The sequence below is a fragment of the Scleropages formosus genome, chromosome 3 (assembly GCF_900964775.1).
Source record: "Scleropages formosus chromosome 3, fSclFor1.1, whole genome shotgun sequence".
Taxonomy (NCBI): domain Eukaryota; kingdom Metazoa; phylum Chordata; class Actinopteri; order Osteoglossiformes; family Osteoglossidae; genus Scleropages; species Scleropages formosus.
The window spans coordinates 6,449,332-6,464,579 of NC_041808.1; the positions used below are offsets into that span (position 1 = coordinate 6,449,332).

The window sequence follows — 15,248 nt, forward strand, 5'->3', positions numbered from 1 at the left end:
TCCAGCACAGGCCTCTCCATTCTGGATGCTGTTGTCACCGGTCGAAGTCCAGGTTCAGGCACAGACACAGGGAGACCGTAAGCAGCGGTGCGAGACTGTAAGAGGTGGTGTTTTTGCCCTGCTGTCACTCTACGTAAGGACCATCCATTGCTGCAGTGTCCTGCACTGCTCCTCCCTCGCTCCCCAGGCCACCTTCAACACCTCATCATGCTGCCTTCAACCCTGCTGGTACTGTGCCTTATCCTGGTTTCAGCCCTTGCTCAGGACCCTGACCCTAAGGCAGTAGTGTCCAACAAAGGGGCCAACGACACACAAGGCACGGACGACGACTCGGACTGGGGTATCGGTTCCATCCGGGACAGCTTCGAGGCCGTCAACGGGTATTTTGACTCCTTCCTGGAGGTGCTGGGAGGTCGCAACGGCGTGTGCCAGTACCGCTGTCGTTATGGTGAGCATAACATGGTTGGAATTTTGATTGATCCCTGTACTGGAGCAGAGAGTTACAGCAAAGACACAACTGTGTATTATGGATATAATATATAATATAATACATGTAATTTTACATATAATATATAACATATAAAAATGCTGTGTGGAGAGGTGTTACTCTGGTTGCTGGTGTGTGGAGAGGCAAGATACCTGTCTAGGGTGTGTAGACAAACTGTGAATTAGGTACTGCTGTGAACATAAAGTGATTGTTATCTTTTGTTTTTTTTTAAAATACAGTTTTTTCCCCATCAGTTAATTAAAAAAAAAAATCAGATTTCCCCATCTTTATTAGCTGGGTGTACTATAACATTTCATTTACATACTGAAAGTGGTTTTCTTTTTTAACGTTACTTTTCAAATTTATCAGCCACACTGGGTCACGGCAACATAGTAATTCGCTACCACTCTACTTGGGACAAGCGGTTTCAGCCAGTGTGTGTTTATAAAACATAAAACAAGGGCAAACGATTACAATATTTCACACGTATGATCAGATTGCATGATCTAAAAAGATCCAGAAAGGTGTCCAGACATTCCTGGATTCCTTTGAATGATCATGTAGATTGAAAGTTAATTTTTCTAGCAAAAGAAAATAAAAAAATTTTGTTCACCCGTTTATTTACAGAGGGAACTTCAGGTGTAAACCATAGTATTAAGCACATTTCCTTGCCAACTGTATAAGAGTAATTGGCCTATTTTCCATGACTTTATTTAAAAATCAGTTTGGGTTGTGGTTTAACAAAAAAAATCAACTTTTTGTAAGATTTTTTTTGAATGCTTTAGTGATCCCCATTCCAGAAAGTTTGTATCCTATCACATTTCCATAGTAAATATATCCAAAGTGCCTCATATGAATTGGCATTTAAAGCACAGTTTAGAGTTAGGGTTAGGATGTTCCCAGGAATATCCTATAAAGACATACTGGACTAAGGTAGAGTCTGTGAATAGGCTTTGTTCACTGAGGACCATCAGTGGAATGTGTTGCATAGGAGCCTCAGAGAAAGAAATGCTCTCCTGCTCTTATTTTTATGACCATTAGTGATAATAACATTCACCGTGGTAGATAATGACTGTAATCTGACTGTTGGCCTATAAATGCAAACACTGATCCACAGTAAGGACTCTGGACAGTAGTTTAGGTGAGGAATTTTATATGGTCCTGGTGTCTTCTGACCTACCAAAGTCAAACTGAGCAGTTGTTCTCAGTCTCGGCTGTCACGCGGAACACGGGGGCCGGGACGGCTGAACCCAAGTGCAGCGTTGTTCGTCAGAAGTTGAGGGAAGAGGCAAGTTCTCAAAACCAGGGACGGGCGAAGGGTCGGTCGATCGGCGAACAGGACAGGAACGAGGATCCATGGACGTGGTCGGAGAACGAAGCAAGGAGTCAAAAAAACGGAGATTGTGAATAGACTAAGAGTGTGTGTAGTAACACGAGGAAGGGCGGTTGTCCCAAACAAGATTCCGCAATGGTACGGGAGCTGAAGAGAGTCTTTATAGGGTGAACAATTACTCAGGAGCTAGTGCAGAGTCAGGTGTTGTCGCTTGTGTTGTGGGCGTGGACGTGACATCGGTCATCAGGTACCTGCCAAGTGCAGTTCTTTGTTCTGATCTCCTACTTTCATTTGGGTTTAATAAGCTGTTAATTAGATGTGTTACACAATTAACATACTAAATTCAATGCGTTGTACAAGGACAGAAGCTGCTTTTTTCTACACATTTTTTTGTCACTTGAGCTTTAGTGAAAGACCAACAAGATATATAAACTTTTTCTTCCATCGTTCTTTCTCAGCTATTTAAAATTCTCCATCAACAGGATACTTTCTGATGTGCAGTGTAAATAAAATTGTTACATTTCTTGCACATCGTATTAGTATAAAATATTGTTTACTCTCTTAATGACTGTGCGGCCATGACCAAGTGCTGCAGTTGTGATTTGTAACTGATATTATAAAGCTACTTTCTAATTTAGTGTAAGTAGTAGTAATATTTTCTTCCCATGTCTGCATGAGTCTCTCCTAGGTGCTCTGGTTTCCTCTCACAGTCCAAAGATATACAGTTCAGATAAGCTGGTGATTCTAAATTGCCCATTGTGTGTGTGTGTATGTGTGTGTCTGTGATTGCACTGTAATGTGTCCTGCTTCACACCCTCTGGACTACCACAACCCTCCAGTGGACAAGTGATAATTGATAACGGTTACTGATTATTACTAACATTGCTATGCTGTGTGGATGGTTTGGTTATCATGTATGTTTGAAAACTCATCAATGTGTGATTATGGGAGTCTGGACAAATTTGTGTAGATCAGGATATGAATGCAATAGCAAAAGGTCAGCATAATAATAATAATAATAATCTTCACTCAGGCAAAGCCCCTCTTCCTCGGCCCGACTACCAGACTCCAGAACCTGATGGCTGCGGCTCCCATTTTCTGGGCCTTCCATTACCAGAAAGAGTGTGTATCCTCATACACATGCCTTCACACAGTTATATCCAATCACCTTCACACATACAAACTTGTCCAGACTAACATGTTCGGCAGTACTCCAACACAAACTCAGCCACAAAAACTGGAATACACAGGAAAACTCACACTCGCACTCTCACTCTCTCACACATGCATGCTCTCACACATGCATGCACACACACACACACACACACACACACACACACACAGCAGTAAGTGGTCTCCTTCTAACCACAGCTCGACTTTGGCATCCCAGCCATGACCAAGTGCTGCAACCAGCTTGACTTGTGCTACGACACCTGCGGCTCCAATAAGTATCGATGTGACTCCAAGTTCCGCTGGTGTTTGCACTCCATTTGCTCCGACCTCAAGAAGAGCCTGGGCTTCGTGTCAAAGGTTGAAAGTAAGCTGCTTTCTTAAACACGTTTCCCCAATTATCAGTCCTAATTAATGCCTGAAAATTGACCAAACATTGAAAAAACATGTCATGAGATTACTCCATTATCATTTACAATTTACCCCAAAATCAACCTAAATGATGCCCGATATAAGGATAAGTTGTATAACGAATTAAAAAAGAAATAACAATTAATAACAGGACTTTGTGTGAAATAAAAAAGGTGCATAATTTAAAGTTTTTGTGATAGTGTGCATGAACTGGCTTGTGGAAAAAGAAGGCAGCGGCATTAGGCAGATGAGTGAGAGGTGGCTGATGGAGAAGACTACGATAAAGAGGGCATCGCTTTTCAGCTTTCTTTTATTTGATCTCATAGAATACATTTTTTGCACTTGGGTTTTATAAACATGTAACACAAGAAAGATATCTATTTTTCACCACGTGCTATTTGCGTTTAAGACTAATTTATTTCACCAAACTGTTAGAAACTCAAGAACCCTTTGGATATTAGATATCAGGAGACCAGATATTGGGGGCTGAGTGTAAATCCAAGTATATTCAGTCATCCCTTAATTTGTGAACCCAAATTTTGGTATGGCTTTAACACTTAATTTTTGATTTAAGGCACAAAAATACACATATATACACACACACACACACACTTTCTGAACCGCTAGTCCCATATGGGGTTGCAGGGAGCCGGAGCCTAACCCAGCAACTCAGGGCATAAGGCCGGAGGGGGAGGGGACACACCCAGGACGGGACACCAGTCCATCGCAAGGCACCCCAAGCAGGACTTGAACCCCAGACCCACTGGAGAGCAGGACTGTGGTCCAACCCACTGCGCCACTGCGCCACCGCACCCCCCTATGGCACAAAAGTAATTGTAACAAAATTTATCTGAAGAGTGTCCATCCATCCATCCATCCATCTTCCTCCGCTTTTATCCGGGACCGGGTCGCGGGGGCAGCAGTCCGAGCAGAGTACTCCAGACCTCCCTCTCCCCGCACACCTCCTCCAGTTCCTCTGGGGGAACCCCAAGGCGTTCCCAGGCCAGCCGGGAGACATAGTCTCTCCAACGTGTCCTGGGTCTGCCCCGAGGCCTCCTCCCAGTGGGACAAGCCCAGAGCACCTCCCCAGGGAGGCGTCCAGGAGGCATCCGGAACAGATGCCCGAGCCACCTCAACTGGCTCCTCTCGATGCGGAGGAGCAGCGGCTCTACTCCGAGCTCCTCCCGGGTGACTGAGCTCCTCACCCTATCCCTAAGGGTGCGCCCAGCCACTCTGCGGAGGAAACTCATTTCTGCCGCTTGTATCCGCGATCTCATTCTTTCGGTCATGATCCAGAGTTCATGACCATAGGTGAGGGTAGGAACGTAGATCGACCGGTAAATTGAGAGCTTCGCCTTACGACTCAGCTCCCTCTTCACCACAACAGACCGGTACAATGACCGCATTACTGCAGACGCCGCACCGATCCGTCTGTCGACCTGCCGCTCCATTTTTCCCTCACTCGTGAACAAGACCCCAAGATACTTAAACTCCTCCACTTGAGGGAGCAACTCCCCCCTAACCCGGAGGGAGCAATCCACCTTTTTCCGACTGAGAACCATGGCCTCGGATTTGGAGGTGCTGATTCTCATCCCCGCCGCTTCGCACTCGGCTGCAAACCTCCCCAGTGCACGCTGCAAGTCTTGACTTGATGAAGCCAACAGGACCACATCGTCCGCAAAAAGCAGAGACGAGATCTCGCGGCCACCAAAACAGACACCCTCCGTTCCCTGACTGCGCCTAGAAATTCTGTCCATAAAAATAATGAACAGAATCGGTGACAAAGGGCAGCCCTGGCGGAGTCCAACATGCACCGGGAACAGGTCTGACTTACTGCCGGCAATGCGAACCAAGCTCCTGCTCCGGTCATACAGGGAACGAACAGCCCGTAGCAACGAGCCCCGAACCCCATAATCCCGAAGCACCCCCCACAGGATGCCACGAGGGACACGGTCGAATGCCTTCTCCAGGTCCACAAAACACATATGGACTGGTTGGGCAAACTCCCACGAACCCTCCAACACCCTAGTGAGGGTATAGAGCTGGTCCAGTGTTCCACGGCCAGGGCGAAAACCGCATTGCTCCTCCTGAATCCGAGGTTCGACTATCGGTCGGATTCTCCTTTCCAGTACCCTGGCATAGACTTTCCCAGGGAGGCTAAGGAGTGTGATCCCCCTGTAGTTGGAACACAATCTCCGGTCCCCCTTCTTAAAAAGAGGGACCACCACCCCGGTCTGCCAGTCCAGAGGCACCGTTCCCGAACTCCACGCGATGCTGCAGAGGCGTGTCAGCCAAGACAGCCCCACAACATCCAGAGACTTGAGAAACTCGGGGCGGATCTCATCCACCCCCGGAGCCTTGCCACCGAGGAGTTTTTGACTACCTCAGCAACTTCAGCCAGGGTAATGGACGAGTCCCCCTCCGAGTCCCCAGCCTCAGCTTCCTCTACGGAAGGCGTGTCGGAGGGATTGAGGAGATCCTCAAAGTACTCCTTCCACCCGCCCGAGAACATCCTCAGCTGAGGTCAGCAGCGCACCACTTCCACTGTAAACAGTGTTCGTGGAACACCGCTTCCCCCCTCTGAGTCGCCGGACGGTTTGCCAGAATCTCTTTGAGGCCGACCGAAAGTCTTCCTCCAGGGCCTCACCGAACTCCTCCCAAGCCCGAGTTTTTGCCGCGGCGACTGCCAGAGCCGCGCTCCGTTTGGCCCGTCGGTACCCGTCAGCTGCTTCAGGAGTCCCATGAGCCAGCCAGGCCCGATAGAACTCCTTCTTCAGCTTGACGGCATCCCTTACTTCCGGTGTCCACCACCGTGTTCGGGGATTGCCGCCGCGACAGGCACCGGAGACCTTATGGCCGCAGCTCCGAACAGCCGCACCGACAATGGAGGAGCGGAACATAGTCCATTCAGACTCAATGTCCCCCACCTCCCTCGGGACCTGGTTGAAGCTCTGTCGGAGGTGGGAGTTGAAGACCTCTCTGACAGGGGCCTCCGCCAAACGTTCCCAACAGACCCTCACTATGCGTTTGGGCCTGCCAGGTCTGTCCAGCTTTTTCCCCCGCCATCGAATCCAACTCACCACCAGGTGGTGATCAGTTGACAGCTCAGCCCCTCTCTTCACCCGAGTGTCCAAGACATATGGCCGAAGGTCAGAAGAAACGACTACAAAGTCGATCATCGACCTCCGACCTAGGGTGTCCTGGTGCCAAGTGCACTGGTGGACACCCTTATGCATGAACATGGTGTTCGTTATGGATAAACCGCGACTAGCACAGAAATCCAATAACAACTCACCGCTCGGGTTCAGATCAGGGAGGCCGTTCCTCCCAATCACGCCCCTCCAGGTATCACTGTCGCTGCCCACGTGGGCGTTAAAGTCCCCCAGTAGAACGACAGAGTCCCCAGTGGGAGCGCTTTCCAGCACGCCCCCCAGGGACTCTAAAAAGGCCGGGTACTCTACACTGCCGCTAGGCGCATAAGCACAAACGACAGTGAGAGACCGTTCCCTGACCCGAAGGCGTAGGGAGATGACCCTCTCATTCACCGGGGTAGACTCCAACACATGGCGGCTGAACTGGGGGGCTATTAATAAGCCCACACCAGCCCGCCGCCTCCCACCTTGGGCAACGCCAGAATAGTGGAGAGTCCACCCTCGGTCGAGTAGAGTGGTTCCAGAACCCAAGCTGTGAGTGGAAGTGAGCCCGACTATATCTAGACGGTATCTCTCAACTTCCCGCACCAGCTCAGGCTCCTTCCCCGCCAGTGAGGTGACATTCCAAGTCCCAAAAACCAGAGTTGGCGCCCGAGGTTTGGGTCGGCCGGGCACTCGGCCCCGACCACCGCCCAAATCACAACGCACCGGCCCCCTATGGTTTCTCCGGCAGGTGGTGAGCCCACCGAAGAGCGGCTCCACGTTGTGGCTTCGGGCTGAGCCCGGCCAGGCCCCGTGGGCATAGACCTGGCCACCAGGCGCTCGCATGCGAGCCCCCCCCCCAGGCCTGGCTCCAGGGTGGGGCCCCGGTGACCCCATACCGGGCGGGGTAAACGGACGCCTTGATTTTTTTGTCATAAGGGGTTTTTGAACCGCGCTTTGTCTCGTCTGTCATCCAGGACCTGTCTGCCATGGGAGACCCTACCAGGGGCATGTAGCCCCAGACAACATAGCTCCTGGACTCATTCAGGCACTCAAACCCCTCCACCACGATAAGGTGGCGGTTCACGGAGGAGCTGAAGAGTGTCAAAAAAAAAAAAAAAAAAAAAAAAAAAAATTAATTCACACATTGAGTAAAGCCAATATTCAGTAACATATTGTAATGAGTGTGCCTGCCTCCAGATCTTTCTCTCTACTGGTATGTTAGAAATGTGAGAGTGTAGCTTTAAGAGAGTTTATGGTAACTATGAAAATTCCCCAGGAATGTCTGTTAGTCATATTGGGTGTGTTATTTAATTGAGTGATTTCAGAGATAGCAGAGCAAATAACAGGAAAATTTTAGCTGGTTGTTTTTTGGACAGGTATAGGCACTTTTGGAGCAGTGTGCAGTTTTAAAAAGTTGTTCACCATAAAATTGACATGCTCAGTGGAGCCCTCAGTTAGGAGAGAGCTGGTGGCATAGTTCTTAGAGCTGCTGTCTTTGGACCCAAGGTTTGCAGGTTTAAGTCTTATTTCCAGCTATAATACATTTGTGAAAGGTACTTTGTGTTAGAGGAAGCAGGAAAGGTGAAATACTCGCCTCTCGGGGTCGTGCAGGGGAAGGTAATAGCAGGGGAAAGGGGGGAACCAGGAATTGGTAGAGCGGGGCGGTGCTTCGGGGTTGTGGTCGGGATCGGGGTCGTGGCTGTCTCGGGTTGTTCTCTCTCTCTCTCTCTCTCTCTCTCTCTCTTTCTTTCTCTTCCGTCTCTCTCATCTCCTCACTGGCGGGTTCGGGGTGGTAGAAGGAGGTTGCAATTAGCCCCAGCTGCGGCTGGCTTACCCTGCCTGCCTCGGCATGTTACATACTTACTTGCTCTATTACAAATTACCCTGCTCAATAAACGGTTAAGTAATTGTAAGTTGCTTTGGAGAAAAGTGTTACCTAACTGAAGTAACAAAGTTCTCACCCTCCAATTTTCCTTTTAAAAAGAACAGTGGGAACTATCCCAGAGCAGTAAGTGTGTAAATGTAAGTGATATCTAAGAGCAGCATGGCGGCACCTCACAGAGCCTGGATGGTGTCAGAGAATGTTGGTTCAATTCCCTGCTGAGTCCCTGTAGAGTTTGCATGTTCTTCTCATGTCTGTGTGGGTTTCCTCTGGGTGCTTTGCTTTCCTCCAAAAATCCAAAGACATGCAGTTCAGGTAAATTGATCTCTCTTAATTGGGTGTAGTATGTGACTGGGTGAGTGACTTGTGTGTGCCTACCCTAAGATGGACTGGTGTATGCCCAAGGTGTACCCCCCTCAGCCTTGTATGTAATGGTTCCAGGATGGACTCCAGTTCACTGCAACTCTGCTCAAGACAAGCAGTTATTGGATGTATTGATAGTGATCTATGGGAAAATTTATTTTGAGGGTTTTTGGATAGGCTGTAAATACATTCTTTTTTCTTACTTTTAATGTATCGAGTTATTAAATACAGCATTTCTGCACTGTAAGAACAGATTAAAATTTCATAATTATTGGTTTTTGATGTGTTTTTCTATATTCCTCCTCTTTCTCAGCGTGTGAGGCAATGGCCGATACCCTGTTTAACACAGTGTGGACCTTGGGCTGCAAGTCCTTCATGAACAGCCAGAGAGCTGCGTGTCTTTGTGAGGGAGAGGAAAAAGATGAGCTGTAGAGGGTGCCATTGTGAAACACACCACTCCAAGCATGATTTGGAGCACTGCTTCTCAGTCCTGGTCCTCAGGACCCACCTCAAGGGCTGCTTTTTGTTCCATTCAGTCTTAGTAAATTAAATATCTGAAAAAGTATGTGATTTTGTGAAGTCTGAATTTCTTAACTGTTATAAATTATGAAAAACGTATGTCTGTGTCCAAATGCTTCTTATTTATTAATTGATTTATGATGTTCATTATTAATTACTTAGCTTAGTTGCTGTTTCTGAAAATATAATGATTCAGTAAACACCTTTGATGCGAAACATGACTGTTTCTTTTGTGGTTCATAAATAAACCAAAGGAAGCTGATACCATTTTACCACAGCAAACAACTTTGAGCATTTGCTAAAGACCTGTTGTTTGCTGTATTTAGCTCACCATTTGTCCCAAAGTGATTTATTTCCCCATTTAAACTGATAGCTGATATTTTTAGCAGAATGATTTTTTTGACCCTTCTTGGATGGGGGCCTTGGCGTGGCAGAAGGGCCTGCGTGATCTAGGGATCTCCAGAGCTATGTTGTTGGGAGCAGTATGTGTCATGTCCCCCGCTCCCATGCAACCAGAGACACCTGCGACTGATCGAGGAACGGGAGTATAAAGGGCTGATCCGGAAGCAGCGGATCGTGGAACCTTCGTTCAGCCTACAACGACCGCTGCGTTAAAACCTGTTTTCCTCAACTCCCTCTATGTTCCCTGTTCCCTTGTTTGTCTTGCAAGAGAAACTGGCTCTTAGCACATGGAATATAACCTCACTTGGGGGATGAGTCAGAACTGATGCGGGAGGTTGAGAGATACCAACTAGATATAGCTGGGCTCACCTCCACTCACAGCTCTGGAATCAAGCTCCTCGATATGGGGTGGTCTCTCTCCTACTTAGGAGTTGCACAAGGTGAGAGGCCCTAGGAGGATCTGGAGATACTCACAAGCCCCCGTCTGGCTGCCATACAGTTGGAGTTTATCCCGAAGGACAAGAGGGTCGCCTCAATGTGACTTAAGGTCGCAGAGAGGAAAACTTTGACTGTTGTGTATGCTTATGCACCAAACAGCAGTTCAGAGTATTCAGCCTTCTTGGAGAAGGTGGGTAGGGTTCTGGACAGGGCCTTACCTACAGACTCCATAGGCCTGCAGGGGGACTTCAACGCTCACGTTGGCAAAGACTGGGAAATCTAGAGGGGGGTGATTGGGAAGAATGGCTTGCCTGATCTAAACCTGAATGGTGAAATGTTATTGGACTTCTGTGCTAGTCATGGTTTGTCCATAACAAACACCATGTTCGAACACAAGGATGCTCATAAGTGTACTTGGTACCAGAGCTCCTTGGGCCAAAGGTCAATGACCGACTTTGTAGTCATTTTGTCTGACTTGAGGCCACATATTCTGGACACTTGGGTGAGGAGAGGTGCTGAACTGTTAGCTGATCACCATCTGGTGGTGGGTTGGATCAGATGGCTGGGAAAACTGATGGGCAGACATGGTAGACCCAAGCGTTTAGTGAGGGTGTTCTGGGAATGACTGTTGGAGGACCCTGTCCGGAGTGATTTTAACTCGCACCTCTGGGAGAGCTTCTCCCATGTCCTGGAGGAGGTAGGGGACATGAAGTCTGAATGGACCCTGTTCAAAACCTCCCTTGTGGAAGCAGCCAGGCATGGCTGTGGCCAAAAGCTTGTTGGTGTCAGTCACGGCGGCAACCCAAGAACACGCTGGTGGACACCTCTAGTGAGGGAAGCCGTCGAGCTGAAGAAAGAGGCCTTGAGGGCCTGGTTGGCTCTGGGGACTCCTGACTCAGCAGGCAGGTACTGGCAAGCAAAAAAGGCAGCAGTGGGTATGGTTGCAGAAGCAAAATCCCCCTCCAAGGAGAGAATTTGCCTCAGGTGGAGGAGTTTAAGCATCTTGGGGTCTTGTTCACGAGTGAGGGGAGAAGGGAGCATGAGATCGGCCACAGACTGGGAGCAGCGGCAGCAGTAATGCAGTAGCTGTACCGGGCTGTAGTAGTGAAGGGGGAGTGGAGCCATAAGGCAAAGCTCTCTATTTACCGGGCGATCTACGTCCCTACCCTCACCTATGGTAATGAACTCTGGGTAATGACCGAAAGAATAAGATTGCGGATACAAGCGGCTGAAATGAGTTTTCTCTGCAGGATGTTGGGACTCTCCGTGACAGGGTAAGGAGTTTGTAAATCTCAAGTCAAAGTACCTTGATCAGGGCACTAGAGCAGGAGGTGGGATTTGAACCTGGGGCCTTCTGAGGCTAAAAGTGGTGGCACTAACCACTATGGCACCTGCTGGGCTAACTAGATGCAACATGTAGGTGATCATTTTTAACTGTCCAGTGACACTTGAATTCATGAGTAAGGGAAGGGAAAAAGCAGAGACGAGATCCTGTGGCCACCAAAACAGACACCCTCCATTCCCTGGCTGCGCCTAGAAATTCTATCCATGAAGATAATGAACAGAATCAGTGACAAAGGGCAGCCCTGGCGGAGTCCAACATGCACCGGGAACAGGTCTGACTTACTGCCGGCAATGCGAACCAAGCTCCTGCTCTGGTCATACAGGGAATGAACAGCCTGTAGCAGCGAGCCCTGAACCCCATAATCCCGAAGTACCTCCCACAGGATACCACGAGGGACACGGTCGAATGCCTTCTCCAGGTCCACAAAACACATATGGACTGGTTGGGCAAACTCCCATGAACTCTCCAACACCCTAGTGAGGGTATAGAGCTGGTCCAGTGTTCCACGGCCAGGGCAAAAAGCGCATTGCTCCTCCTGAATCCGAGGTTCGACTATCGGTCGGATTCTCCTTTCCAGTACCCTGGCATAGACTTTCCCAGGGAGTCTAAGGAGTGTGATCCCCCTATAATTGGAACACAATCTCCAGTCCCCCTTCTTAAAAAGAGGGACCATCACCCCGGTCTGCCAGTCCAGAGGCACCGTTCCCGAGCTCCACGCAATGCTGCAGAGGCGTGTCAGCCAAGACAGCCCCACAACATCCAGAGACTTGAGAAACTCGGGGCGGATCTCATCCACCCCTGGAGCCTTGCCACTGAGGAGTTTTTTGACTACCTCAGCAACTTCAGCCAGGGTAATGGACGAGTCCCCCTCCGAGTTCCCGGCCTCAGCTTCCTCTACGGAAGGCGTGTCAGAGGGATTGAGGAGATCTTCAAAGTACTCCTTCCACCGCCCGAGGACATCCTCAGTTGAGGTCAGCAGTGCACCACTTCCATTGTAAACAGTGTTGGCGGAACACTGCTTCTCCCTTCTGAGTCGCCGGACGGTTTGCCAGAATCTCTTTGAGGCCGACCGAAAGTCTTCCTCCATGGACTCACCGAACTCCTCCCAGGCCCGAGTTTTTGCCGCGGCGATTGCCAGAGCTGCGTTCCGTCTGGCCCGCCGGTACCCATCAGCTGCCTCAGGAGTCCCATGAGCCAGCCAGGCCCGATAGAACTCCTTCTTCAGCTTGACGGCATCCCTTACCTCCGGTGTCTACCACCGTGTTCGGGGATTGCCGCCGCGACAGGCGCCGGAGACTTTACGGCCGCAGCTCCGAACCGCCGCCCCGACAATGGAGGTGTGGAACATAGTCCATTCGGACTCAATGTCCCCAGTCTCCCTCGGGACCTGGTTGAAGCTCTGTCGGAGGTGGGAGTTGAAGACCTCTCTGACAGGGGCCTCCGCCAAACGTTCCCAACAGACCCTCACTATGCGTTTGGGCCTGCCAGGTCTGTCCAGCTTTTTCCCCCGCCATCGAATCCAACTCACCACCAGGTGGTGATCAGTTGACAGCTCAGCCCCTCTCTTCATCTGAGTGTCCAAGATATATGGCCGAAAATCAGAAGAAACGACTACAAAGTCGATCATCGACCTCCAACCTAGGGTGTCCTGGTGCCAAGTGCACTGATTGACAGCCTTATGCATGAACATGGTGTTCGTTATGGGCAAACCGTGACTAGCACAGAAATCCAATAACAACCCACCGCTCGGGTTCAGATCAGGGAGGCCGTTCCTCCCAATCACGCCCCTCCAGGTATCACTGTCGCTGCCCACGTGGGCGTTAAAGTCCCCCAGCAGAACGACAGAGTCCCCAGTGGGAGCGCTTTCCAGCACGCCCCCCAGGGACTCTAAAAAGGCCGGGTACTCTGCACTGCCACTAGGCGCATAAGCACAAACGACAGTGAGAGACTGTTCCCTGACCTGAAGGCGCAGGGAGACGACCCTCTCGTTCACCGGGGTAGACTCCAACACATGGCGGCTGAACTGGGGGGCTATTAATAAGCCCACACCCGCCCGCCGCCTCTCACCCTGGGCAATGCCAGAATAGTGGAGAGTACACCCTTGCTCGAGAAGAGTGGTTCCAGAACCCAAGCTGTGAGTGGAAGTGAGCCCGACTATATCTAGACAGTATCTCTGAACCTCCTGCACTAGCTCAGGCTCCTTCCCCACCAGTGAGGTGACATTCCAAGTCCCAAAAGCTAGAGTTGGCGCCCGAGGTTTGGGTCGGCCGGGCACTCGGCCCCGACCACCATCCAAATCACAACGCACTGGCCCCTTACGGTCTCTCCGGCAGGTGGTGAGCCCACCGAAGAGCGGCTCCACATCATGGCTTTGAGCTGAGCCCGGCCAGGCCCCGTGGGCATAGACCTGGCCACCAGGCGCTCGCATGCGAGCCCCCCCCCCCCCAGGCCTGGCTCCAGGGTGGGGCCCTGGTGACCTCATAACGGGCAGGGTACACGAGAACCTTGATTTTACAGTCATAAGGGGGTTTTGAACAATAAATAGAAATAAATTGGGCCATTCCCTGAAGTCAAAATATAAATGGAAGATGTCTTTTGTTGAGGAGGATCCAGCAAGTTCATTCCAAAAGAGTAAAGGAGTACAAAGTTTATAAGAAATAACTCTGAAAATGACACAGATTTTAGCAGAATGCTGTGTTTGATTTGTGACAACACCTGTTAAGTGCGCAACCAAATCGCAGAATATAGCAGTTTTGTCATGGACACTGATGTGTAAATCTCACTGTTTTATACATTTTATTTAGCATTTTCTCACGTGCACGCCCACACCTGTACCGCAATCAGGCACCTGATTTAAAAGATCCTACTCAGCTGAGTCCTTGCACTCGGGGAATCTCACTGAAACAACCAGCCCCCTTTGTGTTCTTGTCCCAATCTCCTTCATTCCTCACCCCAGTTCTTCATTCCCTGGCTTCAGACAATTCGCCTCATCTCCTGACTACGTCCACGGATCCTTGCTCCCACTCTGACCGTCAATCGACCGACTCTTCGCCAGTCCCTGACAACGAGGACTCGCCTGACCCCTCGGTTCTTGCCAAACAATCCTTCACTTGGGTTTAGCTGTTCCCATGTCCTCTGTTCCGCTTGACACTGTCACGCCTTTCACCTCAGCAGCGAGGAACACCTGCGGCTGATCAGGGTCCAGACGCATAGAAGGACAGCCTGGAGCGCAGAACGCTGCGAAACCACATTCAGCCTTACTGTTCACTAGTGCTTCACACACCGCCCTGTTTACCTTTCCTGACTTCCCTGTCCTAACTCCTGTTCCTCGACCCTCTTCCTCCTCACTCTCCTCGTCTTCTTCGTTTCCTTCGACCCATCGCCTGATCTTCAACTCACGGTTTTCAGAATCTCCTCGTAACGACGTCTGCTCCTTGGTGACCCTTGCTAGTTTCCTGACCACGACCTTCGGATCCTCCCATTACCTTGTGCGCCCCTGCGCTGCACTTAGGTCTGATGACCCACTTTCTGGACAGAAACATGACAGACACATTTTTATCAGAAGTCAGAAATATTCAATAAAAATCAACAATGTAATATTTGGATCATAATCAAATTTGGATCGAACAGTAAGAAAACAGCTGTTTATTGCCAAAATATTCCTAATGGTTTAATTTTGTGACACTGGTCCTAGGAACAGTGTGAAGTTCTCATCTGGTGTTATCCGAAGTACAGCACAGTATTGCACTGAAGATAGGAGG

General features: G+C 49.7%; 1 protein-coding gene across 1 annotated transcript; it reads left to right on the forward strand.

The window, feature by feature from the left end:
• The first annotated feature begins 112 nt into the window (after positions 1 to 112).
• Positions 113 to 9,215, forward strand: LOC114910260 (group XIIB secretory phospholipase A2-like protein). The gene is made up of 4 exons (XM_029250648.1): positions 113 to 448; positions 2,854 to 2,942; positions 3,192 to 3,357; positions 9,097 to 9,215. The coding sequence occupies exons 1-4, from the start codon at positions 208 to 210 to the stop codon at positions 9,213 to 9,215; spliced, it is 615 nt and encodes a 204-aa protein (XP_029106481.1). The 5' UTR covers positions 113 to 207.
• Positions 9,216 to 15,248: the final 6,033 nt, after the last annotated feature.

What these genes read in the sequence shown, in the direction of transcription:
- LOC114910260 (XM_029250648.1), top strand. Translation starts at nt 208, where the DNA reads ATGCTGCCTTCAACCCTGCTGGTACTGTGCCTTATCCTGGTTTCAGCC. An exon ending in GCCTTCCATTACCAGAAAGA is followed by an intron (nt 2,943 to 3,191) that starts GTGTGTATCCTC and finishes TTCTAACCACAG; the next exon opens with CTCGACTTTGGCATCCCAGC. An exon ending in CTTCGTGTCAAAGGTTGAAA is followed by an intron (nt 3,358 to 9,096) that starts GTAAGCTGCTTT and finishes CCTCTTTCTCAG; the next exon opens with CGTGTGAGGCAATGGCCGAT.